We start from the raw sequence: 23,091 nt of genomic DNA, 5'->3' as shown, positions 1-23,091 counted from the left end.
CACTATGGGAGGTCAGGAACCCCACCCAGTGGGTTGAGTGAGTTAAGGGGATAAAAGTGATAGCAAAGCTGTAGAGCCCTGTTGAACCCACTTGCCCAGTAATCCTCTGCAATAAGGGGAATCCGCCCTCCCCTCCCCCACCCCAAACAATCACCCCCAGTCCACAATCTCATGAAAAATACAGATCTGCTGTACAAAGAAAAACCAAGTGGGAGTTAAAAAAAAAAAATTTAATTGAGCTTTTATATAGAGCAATATCCACAAAACGTGCTCAAAGCGCTTTACAAGTGGTCCCTGGCTCACAGCAACATTTGACATGTAGGACGGGACACGACACCCGTTAGGCGGCATTACAATTTTTTCAGACAGAGACAATGCTGTTTACACCCAGGTACTCATTTTACACCCGAGTATAGCGAGATAATGTGAGTAAATCGTCTTTTCCAAGGACTCAACTATGCGCCGAGTGAGGCTCAAACCCAGGACGTTCCGATCCGAAAGCGAGTGTTTGTTTGTTTTTAAGGGTTTTACGGCGCTTGCAACACATTTAGGTTATATCAGCGCCAGTAAAAAGGAAGAAAATGGGATAGTAAAAAGTTCTAGAATTACAATTAAAGCACCCAACAAAAAGTAAGACAAAGGGGAACTGGGAACAAATAGGGATCAGATGTGGATTCCAAGAGCATACCACCAATGTACTTAGTTTGAGATCACCTAAAAGTCCCATCCAGACACAAGCACAAAATCCAACAAAGAGGAATACACTCAAATGCCTACATTATACATTCAAAATAAAAATAATAATACATAACAGACAGATGATTTACAAGGAAAAAAATATCATCTCCCAAAACAATAACTATGCATTTGACTGTTTCCTTCCCAGCTAGGATTCCGGCCAGTGCCAGGACAAAACCAAGTAATTTCATTCCGAGACAAAGACAGAAAGCATGTTGGAAAACAGATATAAGGGGATAGAAGACACAGTATGTACCTCCCTGCCCGCTATGGGAGGTCAGGATCCCCACCCAGAAAGCGAGTGTCATACCATTAGACCAATTAGCCGCACAGTAAGAGTAGGTAGGTCTGAACTCAACCTTCCTATAAATCTACCATTTTAATGGATCAATATTTGAAGTAAGGATGAGCTTTCACTTTCTGGAAAAAAATTTATAACGCGAGTCTATTTTAAAGTACAGCAGAGATGTAGATTCGACGGTCATCAACCTGTGTGACCAAAGTCTCAAACAGACGACAAAAAAATTCATTCCAAGGAAGAAATTATTTCATATTTTAAAATGCAAGTATTAACTTGTATTTTAAAGAAATATTTTTAAAAAAAACAAACAAAACGAATACAGATATAGATAATAAATAAATTAGAAAATAAATAAAAATAATAAATTTAAAAAAAATAAATAAATAAATAAAATTTTTAAAACAAAATAAAACACACATGGTTAAATTGTAGTAAATAAATGTATTTAATTTTAATGAAAAAACGCTTGCCATGAAGATACCAGATGAAGGTAAGTAAAACATTATTATTACTATAATGGAATTATAAATGGTCTAAACAAAGGCAAAGTTTTTATACAAAAGGGTAGTATAAGAATTTATTGGAATGTTTTGAATAAAACGGGGAAATGGCGGTCTCCGAGTACAACAACAGATCAGTTGGATTAGCTATCTCCAAACAGTCATCATATGTATTGGCTATCTCACAACAAATGACAAATTGATTAAGCTATCTCACAACAAATTACATATTCGGTTAACTATCTTACATAAAAAGCAAATTATTGATTTGATATCTCGTAACAAACGATATAATTTATTGGTTATCTCTGTGGTATGGATAAAAATTAAATACAGAGGTCACGGCCCAAAAACCCAGCCTTTGGGGTAACATTACCAGGTTAGCAGCAAAGTGGGTTATTTTTTTTAAAGGGTTTGACGGCGCTTGCAACACATTAAGGTCATATCAGTGCTAGTAAAAAGGAAGAAAATGGGATAATAATAAGTTCTAAAATTACAATTAAAGCACTCAAGAAAAGGTAAAACAAAGGGGAATTGGTTCAAATAGGAAACGGATGTAGATTCCAAGAGCACATTATCAAAGTACTGAGTTTGAGATGATCTAAAAGGTTCATACAGACACAAGCACAGGTCCCTACAAAGAAGAATACACTCCAATGCTTACAAATCATAAATAATATGTAAAAACATAATACAGTGCAAAACAGAGATTACAAGGAAAAAAATATAATCTCCCAAAACTAACTACACATTTGACTGTTTCCCTCTCAGCCAGGATATCTGGCCAGTGTCAGGACAAAACCAATTAATCTCATTCCAAGACAAAGACAGAAAGCAAGTTGGAAAACAAATATAGGGAGATAGAAGGCACAGTATGTACCTCCCTGCCTACTATGGGAGGTCAGGAACCCCACGCAAAGGCAAAGACTGATTTAATGTAAAGAAAGTTAGAGTAAAGTTTTGCTTTTACAAATTTCTATCCGAATAAGATATTCTGGCTACAATTTTAACAGTGCATGAATCAATTTGATTTTGCTGTTATTTCTAAGATCTTTTTTCTTCAAATTTGATTTTATTTTAAGTAGGACCTGTCGATTGAAGTTATGCCACCACCTTTCCCCTCCCCAACCTAAGGACACTATCCCTCTCTGACCATTAGAGACTGTTGCATTGAATACTGCCCGGGTTATCAACAATGTTTCTTTGTGTAATCATTGGAATCAAAGGCACAGGAAACATGGCTTTGCATCTTCTGATGATAATTAATCTGACATATGTGAGACCCTCCAACCAGGTGGGCAAAGGTGTGATAGGGGTTTATATCAAGCAGTCTTTATGAATATGGTTGTCAAACACCAGCAAGACATTTAGATACTTGTATACGAACTAAATTTGGATTCAGGCTTCACCCGGGATCCGTGGCAAGACAATTCGATGAAAATTAAGTTGCTTTATTAAGTTTTTGGTCAAAAACAACAGGCACAAAATATATTAGAGCAGAATGTAACGATTTAGTTATAGGAGAGAAGCAGTGTGGGTTATTCGGCAGTGACCACTGTATTTATTTTGAATGTGACAAAAAATCAAAATTTGAAATGTAACGGTTGTGTTAAATTTATACAGATGGGACCATGATAAGACACAAAGCATTCAAATATGAGAAAACTTGATCACACTCATAGACAAGCTGAACTCCAACCCCTCTCATTCTCATTGGCTTTCGCATGCTCATCCGTGCACACCTACGCCAACTTCCCTTATTGTATTTGTCCCCTCTCTCTCTCCCTCCAATCATACATAAATAGGTACCCCAGTGCTGCCAACCCGAGCCTGTAAAAATGTATACAATGGAGAGTCAATGTGAGTAAAATTTTTATGAAATGTTATTGAAACACTCTCATCTCCATCTTCCACGCGTGTCAAACCCTTTATTGAGTTGATCTCTAGATTTTACATATTGTATCTTATTTAACATCACCAATAATGTTGTTGAAACACTTATGTATTGATGTTTTTGATGCCAGTTTTATGCTCTAAATGTTGTGTAAAAATATGCTTTTTTTTTTTACATAGGATTGGTATTGCTGCTACCTCCCATTCATATCCTTCTACAGTATTAGAAATGTCATCATCATTCTACTGCAAAATTCTCAGCAAATGAAATCAATATATCAACTTCGATTCCAATTAGCTTTACAATCAACTCTCTTATAATTTTGATTAATCAAATATTCAATCATACACAAATGTAAAATTTTTTTAAAGGCTCGAGAAGTCCAAAAAAATAAAAATAAAAGACATTTGGTCAAGACCTCAAATCTGAGAAAACCTTAAAGTTCCGAAATATACGGGGAAAAAATCTGTCTGGAAAAGTGTGTATGAAACAGTACCCGGCAGAGCAGAAAGAAAATTTTTTTTAATTGAGCTAGTGTTTCACTCATCCTGTTTTCTTGATACAGGGCAAACCCGAAACATCCATTTTATCTGTTTTCGTATACATTCCATTTCACATTGTTATTTATTTCTTCCAGCTTCGAACAGCCACAGTGACATTTCTTGGTTTGCCTGGCATTGCTTCAAAGACACTTTTTTAGATCCCTATATTATTCCAGTGCCTGCTCCAAATTGGTCACTTTGATATTATAATACAAAATAATAAACAAAAATGAATATAACAGCTTCTAAAAAGAAATCAATACCGAAACACATACCAGTTCAAGCTCAAAACTCGTTTTCAGCCAACAACAATAAAACCATAAAAACATTACATTTAAGTAATGTATCAATGTTTCTCTTCTTCTTCCATTAAGGCCAAAGCTTCGGGCTGAAATTGTATGGCCGATTTTTCAGTAACAGGGGTTTTAGAGAGAAGCAGGGAGCGATTTTTTGAAGTCATCAGTCGAAAGGGCTTGTTTACAATTGGTTGGTAGGGAGTTCCAAATTTGGATGGTGGAGGTGAAGAACAAGGATTGACTAAACAAGGATTTTGAGTCCAAAACATTCTGTATTTGGTATTTTTAAATTGAGCTTTATATAGCACAATATCCACTGAATGTGCTCAAAGCGCTTTACAAGGTATTCTGTTCTTTTTTTTTTGAAGCTGTAACATTCATTTTTGATTATTACTTTTTACAGTCCACAGCTTGCAACAGCTGAGTGTCACTTATAATACAACTATCATAATCTGAAAAGGAGAAAAAAAAAATTACAAGATTTACCCACCGTCTCAAACTGGTGTTGTGATGCTGGAAATAGGGAAGAAAAGTGTGATGTCAAAAAAACTGATTCCTATTTCATTGGAAGTGTAAAACCACTCTTCGGGAGGACTGGATACATACCATGTGTAATTCATCTTCCAGTTTAAGAGTGAAGGCATCTTATTGTCTGGTCTAAATATATGCTGGTCATCAATACAGATCTTCCATCCTCACTCTTTTACGTCCCTTAATCCTAAGAATCTGCCTGTACATTCTGCTACTGAAAAAGTTATGCCATCTATTCATTATTTGTACTCCGAAGGACTGAATACATACATACACACTCCCAAGGATTGAGGAACCAAAAGAGTAGAGGGTTTGATGTCACGAGTTTTCTTCCCTATGAGTTTTTTTTTTTAAAGGGTTTTACGGCGCTTGCAACACATTTAGGTTATATCAGCGCCTGTAAAAAGGAAGAAAATGGGACAGTAAAAAGTTCTAGAATTACAATTTAAGCAACCAAGAAAAAAAAAGACATAGGGGAACTGGCAACAAATAGGGATCAGATGTAGATTCCAAGAGCATACCACCAATGCACCTTGTTTGAGATCACCTATAAGTCTCATCCAGACACAAGCACAAAATCCAACAAAGAGGAATACACTCAAATGCCTACATTATACATTAAAATAACAATAATACATTACAGAGAGATGATTTACAAGGAAAAATATATCATCTCCCAAAACAATAACTATGCATTTGACCGTTTCCCTCCCAGCCAGGACTCCGACCAGGGCCAGGACAAAACCAAATAATCTCATGCCAAGACAAAGACAGAAAGCAAGTTGGAAAATAGATATAAGGGGATAGAAGACACAGTATGTACCCCCCTGCCCACTACGGGAGGTCAGGATCCCCACCCAGCTTCCCTATGAGAATAATAGGTTAAAAATATGGGGCTTCAGCATCTGTTCCACCACAGCAATGCACCAGATGGAAGTGATGGGTCATATATATACCTATATATATTTATATATATGAATATGGCAGGAACATAAATTATTTGAGATTCAGATATTCATAATCTGACAACCTCCTTTCTGTAAAACTGCAATGTAAAAATAAATCACAACCATCACCCAGGACATTCCAGATAGGTCTAACATTGACTCACACGAGTCCTATCACAACACTACAAAAACATGTTATATCACGATATACAATAGGTATAATAAACAGGCACGTAACAGTTCCCATCACAAACAAATGCGTTGTTTCGTTGTTATGGATGTAGGGATCAACTTTAGTAAAACATAAACAACAATTGCAGATGTCAAGGTCACTTCATTTCCCGTCTAGCACCCAGTCTCAGTCAACAAATCCATTTCCAACAAAAAATTGAAATAGATGAAAAAATAAACAAATTATTATTTACATTTCTCTCTTACCTCTTTTTTTTTTTCTCTCCAACACATTTCAATTATCTACACACATAGATCTACTTAATTCCATCTTACTACAAATGCAATACATTCATGCTTACACATTACACAGCAGTATATTTCTTATATTACACTTTAAAAAACCTTAGAAAAATACAATTTTATTCACATCACACAGTCTTCAATTAATATTAATAGAGGAAAAAAAACCCATATCAACTCGTCAAATCCTGATATTCTCTTTCTTACACCCCCCCCCCCCCCCCCCCCCCAAACACACACTCCTTACATGCCATAAACTACACACCACAAACACACATGTACATTTCTGCTACAACTAATCAATGTACCCAATTTACAGGGACCCATTGTTGCTTGGACGTCATCTCGTTCAAAGACCGTCTCAGCAACAAGTAAGTTTCTTCAAAGTTATCGTTGACGATAATCTCGTCAAAGAACGTGTTGTAGTCTCTCTCAATCTTGGCACTGTCCTTCACTGTCCGGATAAAATCCTCCTCACTCTTCAGCACCACAGCCTGGGTTGACCCCCGACCCCTACCTCCCTGCACCATACGCCGGCGTTCCTCGTACATGACCTTGAGAGCTTCAACACTTGGGGCAGCGATGAAAACGATGTAGGGCATAAACTCTTGGGTCTTCAGCATCTTCAAAGCCTGTTGAAAAAAAAAGAATGAGTCCTTGAGATAAGTTATATTTCTGGAGGCATTTTGAGAGGCTAGTAACAATGCTTGGCAATGAAACTTATTTGAATTAGTAATAATCAAATATATCAATAATGGAAAATAACACTATATAAAAGCTCGCGTTTTTTGGGTTCTTTTTAAATTGTATTTTTAATAATTAAAATAATGCACAGGTTAGAGAATCATAATTTCTGGATGAGTAAAGAGATAGATATGATCAGACTTACCGTAGGGCTGACATCCAGCACACACATCTTTCCAGACTTGACCACATCCCAGGCTGTGTCCACATGAGTGCCGTAGATGTTCATATTATACTCGCCGTGTTCTATGTACTTGTTGTTCAGGATGTCCTGTTCCATGGACATGCGGTCTGTGAAGAAGTAGCCCTGGCCATCTCTTTCATTATGTTTGGGAGCCCTTGATGTGTCTGCATGTATGAAAAGCAAGAAAGTAATGGTAGTAGTGGCTACATTTAAAACAACGAGGTGAATGACGATGATGAGCATAAAAATATTGCTGATAACAATGAAAATGATAATAATAACTATAACAACAACAACAACAATACTACTACTACTACTCCTACTACTACTAATAAAAAATAATAATAATAATAACGGGGATGAGCAGGACAATTTTCTGTGCTTTTTCTTTTTTCCCTTCCAATCAATTGTTATAGTTATAGGGCGATAAAGATTAGAAAATCAAGCCTCAATATGCAACATGTCTGCACATACATTATATTCTAAATAATTAAACAAAAATGTATATAGCACCTTCTAAAAAAAACCCTGCCCAACACAAAAAAAAAAAAAAAAACACTTAAAGACATATATTCAATTATTCATACACACAGCCCAGATCTTTGAAAATTTTAATATTTATTTTCAGCAACATTAAAAGAAAAATAAAAATAAATAAAGATTTCTCATAGTTTTTTGGGGGGGAATATTATATTATATGCTAAACCGGAACATATTTTTTTTCCCCAAAAGAACAGTAAATCGACTCTTAAAAATGCACAATGCAGAAGCTAATCTATTTATGCAAAATGTGATATATAAGTGATACGTCTTAGATAAGTTCTACTAAACCTCTCTAAAATAACAATAAGATATATTGTATACACTCGTATAACTGAAATCTGAGAATCATTTACGTGCTATGGCAGCTCCAAATCTTCTGGGATCATCCTTGATAAGCCGTTCCTTTAGCGACCTCCGTCCTACACCCTTAGACCCGACGAGCACGAGGAAAGGCCTTTCAAATGGTGACATTCGTCTCACTTCCTCGTATATCAACACATCTGCTTTGTCAAACTCTAGAAGATAGACCACACGTAAATAAAGATTAAAGTACATTTAACAGTGGCATTAATGAAAAAAAAAAGTTTTCATTGACAGATCTACTGTCAACTGGGAAAACTTTGCCTTTGTAAATTTGGAACATTTTGAGTAAGACTTGACTTTTTAATAATAATAATAATAATAATAATAATAATAATAATAATAATAATAATAATAATAATAATAATAATAATAGATCTTTATTGTCCATAAATATGGCAATTTGTCATTTAGTTACACTTGTTATAACGTTTAAACGATAACTGTAACATTGAACAGATATTTCACTCCTACTTATTTTCTCTCTCTCTCTCTCATTCTCTCGCTCTCTCTCTCTCTCTCTCTCTCTCTCTCTCTCTCTCTCTTCTCTCCTCTCTCTCTCTCTCTCTTTCTTTCACACGTGCGATATACACAACATAAACATATTCATTTCGTTTTCAATTTGTTACCATTGTGGCAATTCGACACCAAAAATTATGATCATTATCAATTGGTCAGTTAATCAGTCAACGATTATTAAAGAAAATAATTGCCACAAAATTAAATATTCTCTAATTGGTCCAATACTAAAGGGGCAATGTTTCTCCTTAACTCTCTCGAGTTCATATTCATGGAAAATCGAACAAATTTGTTCGATTTTCAATGAGGGTGAACTCGAGAGAGACCGTACTGTTTTAGTAGTCCCTCTGAGTCATTTGGCCAAAGAAAGCTGAAGTTTATCACCGTTTCTATAGTATGAAACTGACAACAACAATTTCTTCCTATCCTTTGGATGCTAGGATATCACAAAGTACATTCGACCAGATCTAACAGACTCAGCTTCCCAAATCACTGCTGGGTAGACAGAGGGGTCAGAAAAAAAGCCACAAATTCATCTGGGATCAATCTCAGTCCCTTTGCATCTCAAGTGAATGCTCTAACAACTGAGCTAACGGGAGCCCAAAATGTACCATAAGCATTGTTTTAAGTATACAATTTAAACATACAACTTCAGTTCCAGTGGTTTTCTTAGACTGTCAATATTTCCTTCAGCAAGTCAAGATGATTTATTTAAAAATTCAACAAAATACAATGGAATTCGCATAATGTCAACATGTTTAAGGTCAGCTTCTGCTAGAAGTCAATACCTCTTATAGAGTATAACTTTCGATTCATTATCTAAGTAAATTCCATTGATAATGAATGAAGCCAACCCTGCTCAATGTCAATCAATCTTTCTGCTCCAACAGTGTTGTCTTTATCAGGTTTAGACCGTATGGAAAAGGAGGAGATTGCAAATCGACATGGACTCGCCACACTCTTTTACATCTTAATATGAATAATACGGTACATTGTAATAAAATAAAATATAAATATTTATAATCATAATAAAACCAATTTGTAATTTCAGACTACCTTTGCTATCCTTGCTACTGTACTTAATCGTCTTTTTCTTTTTCTTGGTTAGACCACAAACTGTGAAAGCAATAGATGAGGTGGTGATGGAAAGGGGAGGGAGGGTACCTTTAGTTGTTATCTCAACAAATCTACATCATATCATTTATATATAAAAAGTAAAACAATTGTCTCTTTTAAAAAGGAAAAAAAATAATTTGACATTTAAATTAATCCGGTAGTTCTTTTGTTATAATTTTCCAAACTGGATACTTCTGCTCTAAAACCAAAGGTTCGTATATTGTGGTCAACACCACAACATTCTGGAAATTATTCCATAATGGAAAAAAAAAACATGAACATTTTTCAAGTTGCACTGTAACCTTAATAATAATAAAAGTATCAAAACTGTGAGATAATGCAAATACAGTTAACACCATATTCACCTGTGTGTTTAATTTTTGATAGCACATTATAAACGTTTTAAAAAAATTTATTATTTTCTGTATGGAAAAAGCAGAAAACTTTGAAAATTATAGCAAAATTTTATACACAATAGTGATGAAACACTCATATGATATTGATGAAGACCATAAACAACAAGGCAAATGATAGTCCTACTGTCAAACATTATTTATTTTCATTTTGGCCAGAAAATTTTTAATCTAAACATGTGACACAACAATTAAAAACAGGATTCAGTTGGAATGATCAAGATGAAGAAAATGAACTATGAAGTCAAAACGATCAGAATTCTTTTAAAATATCAATTTAAGATTTGAGATTTGGTCACATAGTCAGGCCTGCCAGCTATTACAAAGAACTTCATGAGCTTCTCTTAGGTCATTAAAACTTATTCAATGTGACAGTTGATGCCCGGCTACATAACTTTAAGGATTTTGAAGTAATAATTAGTCCTGAGGGTAGATTTTTGATTTTTTTAAAATGAACTATAGTGACTACAATATCCTTCTTCTAAAACTTACGAATTTTTGAATATTCAAGTAGTTTGGACTTTTCATATTGATCATCGTCATCATATCTTGTCGCGCCAGTGAGTCAGCCAGTCCCGAGCAGTCTGGTTGCATTCCCTCGGGTCAACATTGGTGCAGTGAGGTCCCAGCGAGCATTCGGACAGGATGTGGTCCATGGTCTGTCTGGGGTGACCGCATGGGCATTCAGTGCCTGGTGAGATTTTCCATTTAAAGAGGTTGGTGGCGGTGTTTCCCACCTTTGCTCTAGCTCTGTTCAACGCCACCCAGTCTTTTCTCTTGAGGTCTGTGCCTGCTGGGAGCTTTTCTGTTGGGGGCTGGAGGGCATCGTTTGCTGTCTTGTCCCATTCTACCCATTTGTCCAGGCGGAAGAATGCTGAGTGGTCTGGGTGAAGGCTCTCTACTGTGAGGAAGCTTTTCCTTGATTTGAGCCTGCTTTTGGGGCAATTGTGGTCATGAAGGGGGTGTCTTGATTGATCATTTGAGATGAACCGCACAACAAGAGCCAAGCTTGAGATATTTTGACAAGTAGTTGGTCATTTTAATAGATTGATATTTAATTTGAAGTAAAAGTTTCCTGGCCAAATTTATTATTATTTTTTTTTAAATGTTTGTCACTTTGCAGCAGTGATAGGATGACCGTATTAAAAGACAATCTACTTACAAAGGCTAGACTTTGAATAGTCCATGTCTGGATTGACAAACGATTTTCTTTTCTCTTCCAAGGCTTGAGATGGCACTAAACCCACAGGACCATTAATCTCGGCCAGTCTCCCCTGAAATTAACAAAACAGAGTGATAATGACAGTATTAAAAACAGTAACTTACTTATCCGAACCAACGACCACCTGAGCTCTAGCTCTTTGGTCTTGCGCCATGACGTAGAAGTTAGACGTCTTTTGTAGTTGTTCCAGGTGACTATACAGTGTGTTACTGATGCCCCCTTCCAATATCCATCTAGCAGTGATTGGGTAGCCGGATCTATTAAATCTAGGGGAAAGTACTTTGCAATAGACTGGTGTCCAATCCAAAGGGTAGAAAGCAATTGCTATTGTCCATTACGGCTCCGAAGGATTACTATACCAAATATCATGGTGGCCTTTTGGGATCTTGATAGAACATCCAACGGATAAGATCTTGAAAGGACACTAGGTTATAATAAAAGAAAATGGTACTTATGCTGCAAATTGTTCTTCATAGTATACCCCCCCCCCCCCCCAAACACACTCGTCTTCTCATCTTATAAAACAGCCCAATCTTACCTGCCACCAGTTAGCATCATCTGTGCTGACAATCTCCAAAATGTCACCGTCATTGAAGGGCAAACCCGCCTCCTTACATGGCAATAAGCGATCCTTCATGGGATCAAAATTGAAATGTGCCTTCATGAATACCTGGAGGAGATGCGACAAGAAGTGAAAACGACAAATTACTACATAATTAATGAGATTGTGCTTGAATTGTCATTGGATACATGTACACATAGTGGCCAACTTTTCAAAGAGCTAAAACGGGACATCCTAAAACACAATACCATCTAAGTATATTGTAAATTTGCCGAAACACAAGGTGAATGGTTGGTATTGGCAGATGCAGAGTTACAGGCCCGTCTTTCTTGACTGTGCAAACAAGTAATACAAAGGTCTATTGAGATATGCTAGAATTTTATGCTGCATCCCCTTTATGTGAATATCAGCCAAGCCAAAGGTAAATTATCAGTTAGACAGTGTTCCTCCACCTTGGGGACAGGCCATTCGCAAATTTCGAAACAAAATGTTATCAAATGGGAGAAATGGGCTTGATTGCCTGGCCACCTGGGTCACCAGACATTTCTCTGTATGACTTTTTCCTTTGGGGCTACATCAGAGACATTGTTTATTCAGCTCCCATACCAGGTGTTGGCACACTTACCAAGAAAAAAAAAGAGCTGTTATTGAATCCATCACATCACAAAAGCTACAAAACAGACAGAACGAACTCAAAGATACCAGTTAGATACCAAAGATGTCAGTTAGACAGTGTTCCTCCACCTTGGGGTCAGGCCATTCGCAAATTTCGAAACAAAATGTTATCAAATGGGAGAAATGGACTTGATTGCCTGGCCACCTGGGTCACCAGACATTTCTCTGTATGACTTTTTCCTTTGGGGCCACAACAGAGACATTGTATTTTCAGCTCCCATACCAGATGTTGGCACACTTACCAAGAAAAAAAAAGAGCTGTTATTGAATCCATCACATCACAAAAGCTACAAAAACAAACAGAAAGAACTCAAAGATACATGGCTACTTTACTGAGGCATATTGAATAAAAAGATAATGGTAAACAAAATGTGAAGCATTTATGTATTCAAAAGTCCATGTTTTAAGAATACTGTATGTGACATTTTTTTCTGTAATGGATGTTATTAAACGGGGAAAGACTACAGGCATCCTGTATTTGTTGACTGCTTAGAAGTCAGAAGACCCCACCCGGTGAGATGACTAGTCATATTGCTGGCATGGCAGTTTTTTTGCATCGCATGCGGCCGAATAGCAAAAAAAAAATAATCACACAATATCACTGATTTCCATTGCGACCGCAATACGTGCAATTTCTTGCAAATTTTCGAGATTTTGAAAAAAAAAAAAAAAATTTAAATGTAAAAAATAAGGCAAAAAATTAAAATAAAAGAAGAATTTTTATTTACTTTAATTCGATAGCTCGTGTAGAATGTGAAAGATAATTAATCAAGAGTATTTTCTTTTTTACTATCTCATTTTATTCCTTTTTACTGGCGCTGACATGACCTTGCAAGCGCCAAGAAACCCTTATAAACAAATACCTTTCTCTTTCATGAACTAAGTATGAGATTTTAGGAAAAATAATTGCAAGATTTTGCAAATTTTTTTTTTGCAAATGTTGCTGTTTTTAGCTTGCAAAATTTGAGATTTTTTTTGCAAACAACCACCATGTCAGATATTGTAAAATTATCATCATAATCCTACCGGATCGACTTTGGTGTCGTGTTTGAAGGATGGGATGATTTTGAGAGTGATGTCGGCATCGGAGTCGATGATAAACTCCATCAACTGTTCAGGCGTTGCCACTGGTAGTCCGTTGACTTCCCTGATGATGTCACCAACATGTAACATTCCTAGCAGAATCAGAATTGATACAAAACATAAGTAGATTTTCATTATGCTATATATAAAATATGGACGCTTTTAATACACTTACACCAACAAGAAAACAAAAATAATAATAAATAAATTTAAAATAATTTTAAAAAAAAAATAAATAACCCAAATTATTATAATTATCATTATCACCATAACAAATATTATTATTATGAACATCACCATTATCATCACAATTCAATTATCACAACAAAAACCACAACTCCGAGCAATACCTTGTTTATCCACAATGCTGCCCTGTAAAATTCTAGCCACAACCAAGTCATCCATCTCGTCCAGTTTGACTGTAATCCCCTGTCAGACAAAAAAAAAAAAGTAAACAAATTTTCCAATCAGTTTCTTTTTTTCTTCAATCTGCCTTTTCTTACACCATCCGTTTAGGTGATTTCAACAGAAGTTGTATTATATTAACGACAACGACAACAACAACAATAATAATAATAATAATAATAATAACAATAACAATAGTAATGATTGAAAATGTGTGAAATAGCACAAGAACAGAGCTGATAACAACAACATAATAATAATAATAATAATAATAATAATAATAATAATAATAATGATAACAATAATAATAATAATAATAATAATAATAATAATAATAATAATAATAATAATAATAATAATAATAATAATAATAATAATAATAAAATAATAATAATAATAATAAAAATAATAATAATAATAATGATGATAACAATAATAATAATAATAATAATAATAATAATAATAATAATAATAATAATAATAGTAACAACAATATTAATGATTGAAAATGTGTGAAATAGCACAAGAACAGAGCTGATATCAATACAAGAATCCGGCTGAGTAAAGAACAATTTACAATCTGAGCTCCATAAACTGTAAATCAGAATCATAAACAATTCTACACATCAGCTTTTAACTATGATGTACATATTACAACAAACATATTCACTAATTTGGCTCTTTTGGAACTAACATTGAAAAAAAAAAAAACACCAAAAAAACCCCATTGCTTTAAGAAGTTATTTTTTTAATGCTTGCGACATTTAAGATCATATTAGGCCCAAAAAGGAAAATTAAAAGATAAATATGCACTTTTTACCCAAGAAAAAGAAGCTTAGGGCAAACAAAGTACAACTATAGATTCCACACCCAGACCTAAACACAAAATCCCTGCTAAGAGGATATACTCAACATAATATAACACTATTATAAAAACTTGCCTCTTAATTATGTTCAATATCACCTCTCAAAATTAAATACAAGCTCTATTTGGACAGACCACCAGCATGAACTTAAATCTTGGTCTCTTAAAAGTTGGTCACACAAATTAAAGATGCCATCCCTCCTCCCTTTATACATATTTCAGAATCAGTAAAAAGAACAAATGCTGTATCTTATATAATTACAGAGAGGTCATCTACCGTTTGGCTCTTTAAAACAAATCCCATGTCATTTTGATTTATCATCTGCTTATAAATCAGATTTTCGTGATCCGATGTGTCTGCATAATCAAAAGGGTATAATGTGTGAATTGGATAAATTATCAATCACAACACTTAACAGTGACAGATCAGACAACAATTTAAAAAAACAAAAATCTGAATTTCAAGAAATAGATATATGTATGGACCTAAAATGTAAAACTTTTGTCCAAATAAATATGAATTATCACTTGTTATCGAATTGGCACCGATGTGCAAATATAGATGAAAGTTTCATTTCTGATTAAAATAGTAATACTATGCATCAATTTCCCTCTGAATTTTTAGATTAAATATCTGAATCTGGTAAGAAATTTTCCCTAATTTAATCTTTATAAAATTGGTTTATACTGATTAAATCTATATTAGTGGCAACCAGCAGTAGTTCATTTTCAGAATAGACAGCATTTTGAAATCTGACTTTAAATCAAACTTTACTATTCCTTATGCCAGTCTCTTACCAGCGGTTCCGTCTGTGACTTTCGGATGTTGATAAAACGATGATTTTCTGGGGCTGAGTCAAATGAGAAGATGGGTGGAGGTGGGGACAAGAGCTGGTTAGTTCTCTCAATGTCTCCTTCATAGTTTTTGGTGGACACGTCATCATGGGCAACCAGCAAGGCCTGTATTGGAAGGAAGTATGAGGCATTGACTGACAAATTGCAACACTCTTTTAAGCCCCAAAATATATATTTTTGTAATAGTAATCCTTATCAGCCAGTAGACTGTGCTGGCCAAGTCATTGCACATTAGCTCACCATTGGCATTTTTCTTCGGCAAAAATATTATTAAATCAAAATCCCAAATTTACTCATTTGGACAATTTGGAAATTTCAGTTGACATTAGATGAAATGTCTACTTCATTCACGTAATGCTAATATTACCATACATCACCAAGCAATAACTATTTTATGACCTTATTTCTTCATTTCCTAGCCAAGAATATAAATCAATAATTTTCGTATTTAAAGAAAAAAATTAATATTTTCTCTTAAAAAGCCAAAACTAATTGACCAATGGTGAAAATGGTCAAATCTAATGTCAGGTTGGATGGATAAAAAAATTATGCTTGTAAGGAGATATTTAATACTTTTGACCATAATCAGTTTTTAATCCACAGGGTAAGAAAACTGTAGGATTGCAAGAGACATAATTCTTCAAATTTTCAAGTCATCAATAAAAATACTAGGCATAACAGGATATCAACTAATGCAGAGAAGCCCCAAGCTTGTTGAAGGACCATGGTTCTTGGTTCCTAGAAAATGAGAACTTCTAGGACCGATTACGGTTCCAAAAAATAGGTCCTTTTTAGAGCTTGGCGTTGGATCCAGTTCCTATAACCAGTCAAAGAGAAATATCATAAGGTTTTATCACAGTTTCCATACAACTAGACCATAACTATTGTTAATTAACCTTTGGATAAAATGCTGATCTATAACAAAGTACTTTTTTACCAGCTCTGACACCAGCAATCAAATCACTGCTCGGTGGACAGAGGGGTCTAAAGTCCCTAAAGAAACCAGTCCTTCACTTGTGAGTCAAATTCTGTACCAATAGAGCAATTCAAACTCCTTCCATGCTCTACAGAAACATGAAAAAAATAAGTTTTAATAAAAATAGGACAGTAACCATGATTGGGAGAAAGCACATCGCCAGCTCACCTTGAAATGTGGGTTGTCAAGAATATCCCGTAAGTCCATAGCCGGGTCATTTGTCTCAGGTGCTTCATTGAGCTCCTCTAGGACACTCCTACAGGCTGACACAGAGTCTTGGCCTTTGGCCGGGGGAAGCTGAACCTCCAAGTCTTCATGGATCTATGTCCAAATAAAACATCAATACAATAAACATTTGAGTTACACAAAAGCAACAAATAAATGACATATAAAATATCATAAAACATTGCGTTAAATATGCAAACATCTTTTTTCCTTTCATCAGAGATCAGGAAATAAAAACTTGACATTTTGAAAAACCTGGAAATCTTTGTCAAGAGATTTGGATAGTTAATTTCAATTGTAGGAGTTCTACATCACTTGAGATACTTGAAAGAGTGCCAGATGATTCATATACAAAAAGATTGAATTCCTTGTGACTTATTATTAATTAAAGGGAAAGAAGCATATATGTAAAATTATGAAGTAATGAAAATATGCTAAATATGCATTATATCCATTAAAAAAACAAACAAAAAAATAATCACTACTCACATCAACAATATTAAAAAGGCTTTCATCTGTCAAAATAGCACGGAGAAAATCCAAATCTTCAGGGGTGGCTCCAATGTCTCTAAGACTGTCTAAAGCATCTGCCACAACATCTATGGCCTCTGAAACATAAACACAAAGAGCAAAACATTTCATATACATTCCATCAATAAATATAATCATAATCATCTATAATTACAATAATAAATACTGCTAATAATGATATTAAAACTAACAATACCACTACAGTCTACTCCAGATAATCGCAACTTTCGGTTTAATTAATAGCCACAATTCCCAAGAAACTGAGTTAATTCTACATAAAACTCACTGGTTAATTACAACAAACTTCGGATAATCGCAACAAATTTTCAACCTCAAAAACTGGCAAATTCAAGAAATCAATCATACAAAATGTCAAGATTCAATTTCATCATGGGCGAAATCATGACAGGTTGAAGAATCGAGAGTGTGTGGGGGGCGGGTTAAAGCTAAAGTAGTGTATTGCCACACGCTATTAGAGACAAAGGATGGTTGGGCTTTGCAGTATGGGTTTGTGCGGTCATATGTGACCATTTGATAGGAGGCGAGGGGGCTAAACATAGTCTGGACAATAGGTAGACAATGACAGTTGCAAGCAAGGAGAGACTGAGCGATAACCTTTGTTTTGGGATTGACAACTGTGCATTGTGACCAATGGGTTTGGTGAGAGCTTATTTTCAAGGCTCATCTCTTTGACTCTTACAAATGTTGAGAATGAAAGAGTGAAACTTATTCCAATCTGAATAAGATTTTTGCTTGCATCAAAGTTGGATTGCCTTTGCTTGCCAAAATCTATCTACAGGGCTGACTATAACTATATGGGTTTTTCTTTCAATCAGTCTGTGATGGACTAAGAGCAATGTTTACAACAACTGGTTTGAGTTGGCCATTTATGGTACGAAAATGAGTAGTGGTCAAATGGCAAAATGTCAGCGGCTTGAATTGAACCATTGTTGAATACAGAAAAAGCCAGAACTCGTGAAAAATCTTGATCACCTCATTCAAGAAGACTCTTTAACAGATATTTGCTTCCATCATTAGAAACTTTGAGCAACACATTTTTAAACATCTGGCCTCATCAAGAAAACAGATGATCCTTGATGCCTTCACAGCGAAATGAGTGATGTCAAATGTAAAGGAAAATTATGGAGTTTACAACCATAAATAAAACAAACAAAAGAAGAAAAAACAAAACAAAACAATTTTTTTTAAAGAGAAAAAAAAAGAAAGAACAAAACAAACAAATAAAAGTTTAATGAGGCCATGGGCGGTCCCAAGCCTGTGTAAACTCAATGGGAAAATGTTGCAATATTAGACAAGTAAATCAACTTCGCTTAATCGCAACATTTTCGATGATCCCAAGGTGTTGTGATTATCCGGAGTGGATGTACTACTACTACTAATAATAATAATAATAATAATAATACTATAATAATAATAATAATAATAATAATAATAATAATAATAATACTATTAAAAATAAATAGTAATTAATTAATCTTTATATATGTGACAACACAACAATGAACACTAAAAAAGGATCTTTTAATTACTTTAAATTGCTGACAGATATAAAGCCACCAAAATTCCTTTAACCCATCATATGCTCTGGTTCTCCAGTTTGTAATCCCAATAAATGTAATCAGGGGAAAACAAATTATTTATAAGGAAAAAGTTAACCTTAGTGTGAATCAAGTACAGTGAAACTGGTATTGTAAGTCTACGCTCAGACAAAATAGTTAAGAAGAGGAATATGTGAAAAAAATGGAATCCGAGAAATTTGTACAGTTCAGATATTAAGATTGGTACGAGGATTCCATGCCAATGAGGGATATAAGAGGTCGAAGAATGAGTACAGTATTGTATAGCTCCCAGCATAGGAAATAGAGGGCCAAGATTGTAACCAGTATTTTAGAGGAATATCCATAGACGGGATAGTATAATGGCTCTCATCTACTTACCTTGGGCACTAAGTGCCTCTGATGTGGCAGTGGGCATGGTGGACCAGGGAACCACTTACTGGGGAAGATAAAGTATAATAATAATAGGAACATATAATCATTTGTTACTTTACAGTTTTACAGAGGAGAGTTATATTTATGAGCCTTTGCCAGGAGCTGGACCCCAAAGTCAAAATGAAGTACTGTGGTGTGAATTGAGCATGGTGAATCTGTGGTAATGCATTATGTAAATATTTATCATACTCATATTCATATTGTTTAATTAATTTAATTAATTCATCTTGACTTTGCTCCAAATAGATTTGATATAATAATAATCATAATAATAATAATAATAATAATAATAATAATAATAATAATAATAATAATAATAATAATAATAATAATAATAATAAATAACATGTCGATATTATACATGCAACTGGTTTAATTGATATAATTGACAGATTAAGTATGATATTGAAATGAAATTCAATAGATAAAGGGATTTCTTTACTCAAAAGCAAAATGTATTTCAAACAGGGGTTTGGGGATTTATTTATTTTTTGTTTATTTGTTTTGCTTTTGTTTCATTGGTCTCTCTCTCTCTTTTCTTTTTTTTTTTTTTTTTTTGCTGTTCAACTAATTTATTAATTAATTTAGCCAGTGTTGCTTGCTCTTTCACTTTCATATGACATTGATCTAAATTGCTAACAGTTTCAAGTTAGAGTCAATTTTGATTTTCTGTTAAACTACTTATGTAGTAACCGTAAACAGAAACAGGAACAACTATGGAGTGTATATTCACAAACGTTTGCCAATAGCTTACTGGCTATTCGCAAACGTTTACCCATTGATTATACAGAGGACAGATGCTTTCTTTAACTTCAAAAAATTCCACTCTGCTTAACTTTTATTCACTTTCGAGAAGTGAATGTTTGCCATGCATATAGAAATAAGTAACGTTAATAAAATATCAATAAAAGTATAAAATGACTTAAACTTAAACTACAACAAATCAGTTGAGGGATTGTAAATTACTATATATAAACAATACGAGTCTCTATATTCATGTGGTTAGTGTGGCCGAATGGGTAAGATTTCTGGTTGAGAAGTCTCCCCCCCTCTTTCTCAGGAATCTTGCAAATGAAAAATTCCCTCCCCCCACCCCTTTTTACTTTTAGGTCTTTTTTTATCTCTCTCTTTTAGTTGCTTTCTATAAAATATTGCAAATTGTGATTCATCCCCTATCCGATCTTTTTCGATTATTAAAATTTTTTGTAAATGAATTTTTTAAAAATCTCGCTCAAAAAACAGGGGGGGAAAGGAAATGAATATCTCACTAGAAGCAGAACAAACAATCAGAGGCAACAAAAAAGTGCATACTAAATAAATAAATGGATATAAATAAATTAAAAAAACAGATAAATAAAACATCATTTAGAAGGCGATCAAATGATCAGAGAGAGGAAAAAAAGTTATTATATTTAAAAATCTTGCTCAGAAACAAAATAATTACGGAAAAAAAAAATGCTCTGAGAAAAATTTAATTATAAAAAATTTTTTTGCTCAGAAACTGAACACCAAGACCAGACCAATGCTATCATCCACTGAACCCCTACCACCAGCACTAATATTCACTGAGTTCCTACTAACATTGCTATTATCCAATGAGACCCTACCACCAGCACTAATATCTATTGAGTCCCAACCACAAGCGCTATTTCCCACTGAGGCAATGTTGTCACTGGGGTTCGATTAACGATGAAAATATTGGCCGCTGGGGCAGGGGGGGAGATAAAGGAGGATCAGAATAATGACTAAATTATTGGCACCTTAGGCTTAGGGGTCCAAGTAACGACGGCCCATCATAAAAGTTATTTTGCTACAAGTTATTTACAGGTGGTTTACCACAAATTTGTCATGAAAAAAGAGGAGCGGGGCTCAAAAAGAGCTTGGCCTAACTGCTAACCTTTCCAATTTTAAACTTAAATCGATTGCTGATACTGATAGCCAGAAAAGAAAGCTATTGACAAACGTTTGTGAATAGTCGTGTGGCCTGTTCACAACCGTTAGCAAATAGGCGTCACCAACAACTACAGTACTGACAATACAAGTACAACAATCCAGGCAATTGCTCTCATTCATTATGTCCTGTACTAGGAGTAGTACGCGTGGGGCAGGGGAGGAGGGACAAAAAAATGTCGGAAAATGACAAGCCCGGAGTGAGAATACCAAAAGTATGAGTCTATTAGTCTATTTCTAACTGCCGATTCTCAATATCAACAACAACAAAAAACTGACGAGAAGATAAATTAATACAGATTAGAGAGTAAAGTTTGCAGACTGGCAGAGGCAGGGCTTCCGCTGTACATGACTTCAACTTCAATTTCAATCACAATTCACAGGCTGACATCAGGAATTGTATCTATTAGGACAAGGGAATAATCTAAAACATTCAAAGTATAATATGTCTGTGAGACCGATAGAGTGTACTTTAAAATTAAAGTCGATGATATTTGCAACACAATTTGACAATTACAACTGTGTATCTGAGTATCATATCTCTCCTCTGCCTCTGCTACGACTACGCACGGCGGAAAAGCACAAGATGATGACTGCTGACAGCCTGACACTTAAAAGCCGAAACCGTGAAAGGTCAGATTAATTGGAGCGCAATCAAATGAGCATATTGAAAGAAAAACTCGGCATATCTAGGTTTTAAGAAACCTATAAATAATAATGTTGACAAGACATCTAACCTTAGAGAATAATTCACCCAGTCAGTGTTGTGTTTACTTCAATTTCAATCGCGGAAGTGATCGGCAGTAATGCCAGGTACCTTTGCAAAAATTCCGCTAACTTTCTGTTGGAAATCCGCCAACTTTATCTTACTTCACCTGACATTTGCCAAAGGAACTGTGTATCCAGTCCACCGGAAATAAAAATATTCTAAAAGGACCAAATATCGTCGATACTTACCTCAATATTGACCACATTGATACTGAGCCTATTATAGGTTAGGCATAATCAAAAATGGACAGGCATAAAATTTAGGGCAATTTGACGGCTTAATAATATCATTTACAGCGTTTTATTTACTCTCGGAAAGTCTTGATGAGAGTTGCTCGAAATCGGAGCCCGAGATTCTTACCGTGGCTGTTAGATAGCCATTGTCCTGACCGATTTGGCCAAAATTGGCCACACAGAGAATAATGTTTCTATAATTAATTTAAACTTAACATTTATATCTATTTTTCCTAGTCAGTTATATTTTTTTTGTGATTATCAAAACCGATGATTTTTTCCAAGGAGATCAGAGTTTTGGTATTGTTTGCCCAAGGAAATTTCTATTTGGACACTTTTCATATCGATCACTGGCCTCGAGCTTGCCTGTGTTCCCCCCCCCCCCTTCCCCGCCCCGGGCAGTCTTGGCTTTGTCTTCTTCCAACGTCTTTTTCTTTCACAATCATTCCTAGTCTTGTAGGCTTGTAGAGCTAGTCTATTGTTCATTGTCTATCATGTCTTGTAAAACTAGAATTTTTTTTAATGGTATCCCATTTCTTCCTTTCTACGAGCCCGATCTCTCTCTCTCTCTCTCTCTCTCTCTCTCTCTCTCTCTCTCTCTCTCTCTCTCTCTCTCTCTCTCTGAC

The 23,091-nt window shown here is 34.9% G+C and overlaps 1 protein-coding gene across 1 annotated transcript; it reads right to left on the bottom strand.

Annotated features, from left to right (window-relative positions):
- Positions 1–1,460: 1,460 nt before the first annotated feature.
- Positions 1,461–22,275, bottom strand: LOC144959136 (MAGUK p55 subfamily member 2-like). The gene is made up of 13 exons (XM_078891618.1): positions 22,201–22,275; positions 19,460–19,517; positions 17,460–17,578; positions 16,914–17,066; positions 15,713–15,874; positions 13,995–14,073; positions 13,588–13,736; positions 11,863–11,994; positions 11,265–11,376; positions 9,630–9,689; positions 8,048–8,209; positions 7,113–7,315; positions 1,461–6,855 (listed from the first exon to the last, which is right to left on the bottom strand). Exons 2-13 carry the CDS (start codon positions 19,494–19,496, stop codon positions 6,523–6,525), a joined length of 1,701 nt encoding a protein of 566 aa, XP_078747744.1. The 5' UTR covers positions 19,497–19,517; positions 22,201–22,275; the 3' UTR covers positions 1,461–6,522.
- Positions 22,276–23,091: the final 816 nt, after the last annotated feature.

Source organism: Berghia stephanieae, chromosome 13 (genome assembly GCF_034508935.2).
Source record: "Berghia stephanieae isolate SIO BIC M18660-M18661 chromosome 13, UCSD_Bste_1.3, whole genome shotgun sequence".
In the NCBI taxonomy this organism is placed as follows: Eukaryota; Metazoa; Mollusca; class Gastropoda; order Nudibranchia; family Aeolidiidae; genus Berghia; species Berghia stephanieae.
Note: the sequence above shows the minus strand (reverse complement) of the source record. Positions and strands in the feature narration are given on the sequence as shown.

Coding starts and splice junctions, on each gene's coding strand:
- LOC144959136 (XM_078891618.1), bottom strand. CDS start 19,496: ATGCCCACTGCCACATCAGAGGCACTTAGTGCCCAAG. Junction 13,737..13,994: donor CAGCATTGTGGATAAACAAG/GTATTGCTCGGA, acceptor TGATTCTGCTAG/GAATGTTACATGTTGGTGAC. Junction 7,316..8,047: donor ATTTGGAGCTGCCATAGCAC/GTAAATGATTCT, acceptor TCATACATGCAG/ACACATCAAGGGCTCCCAAA.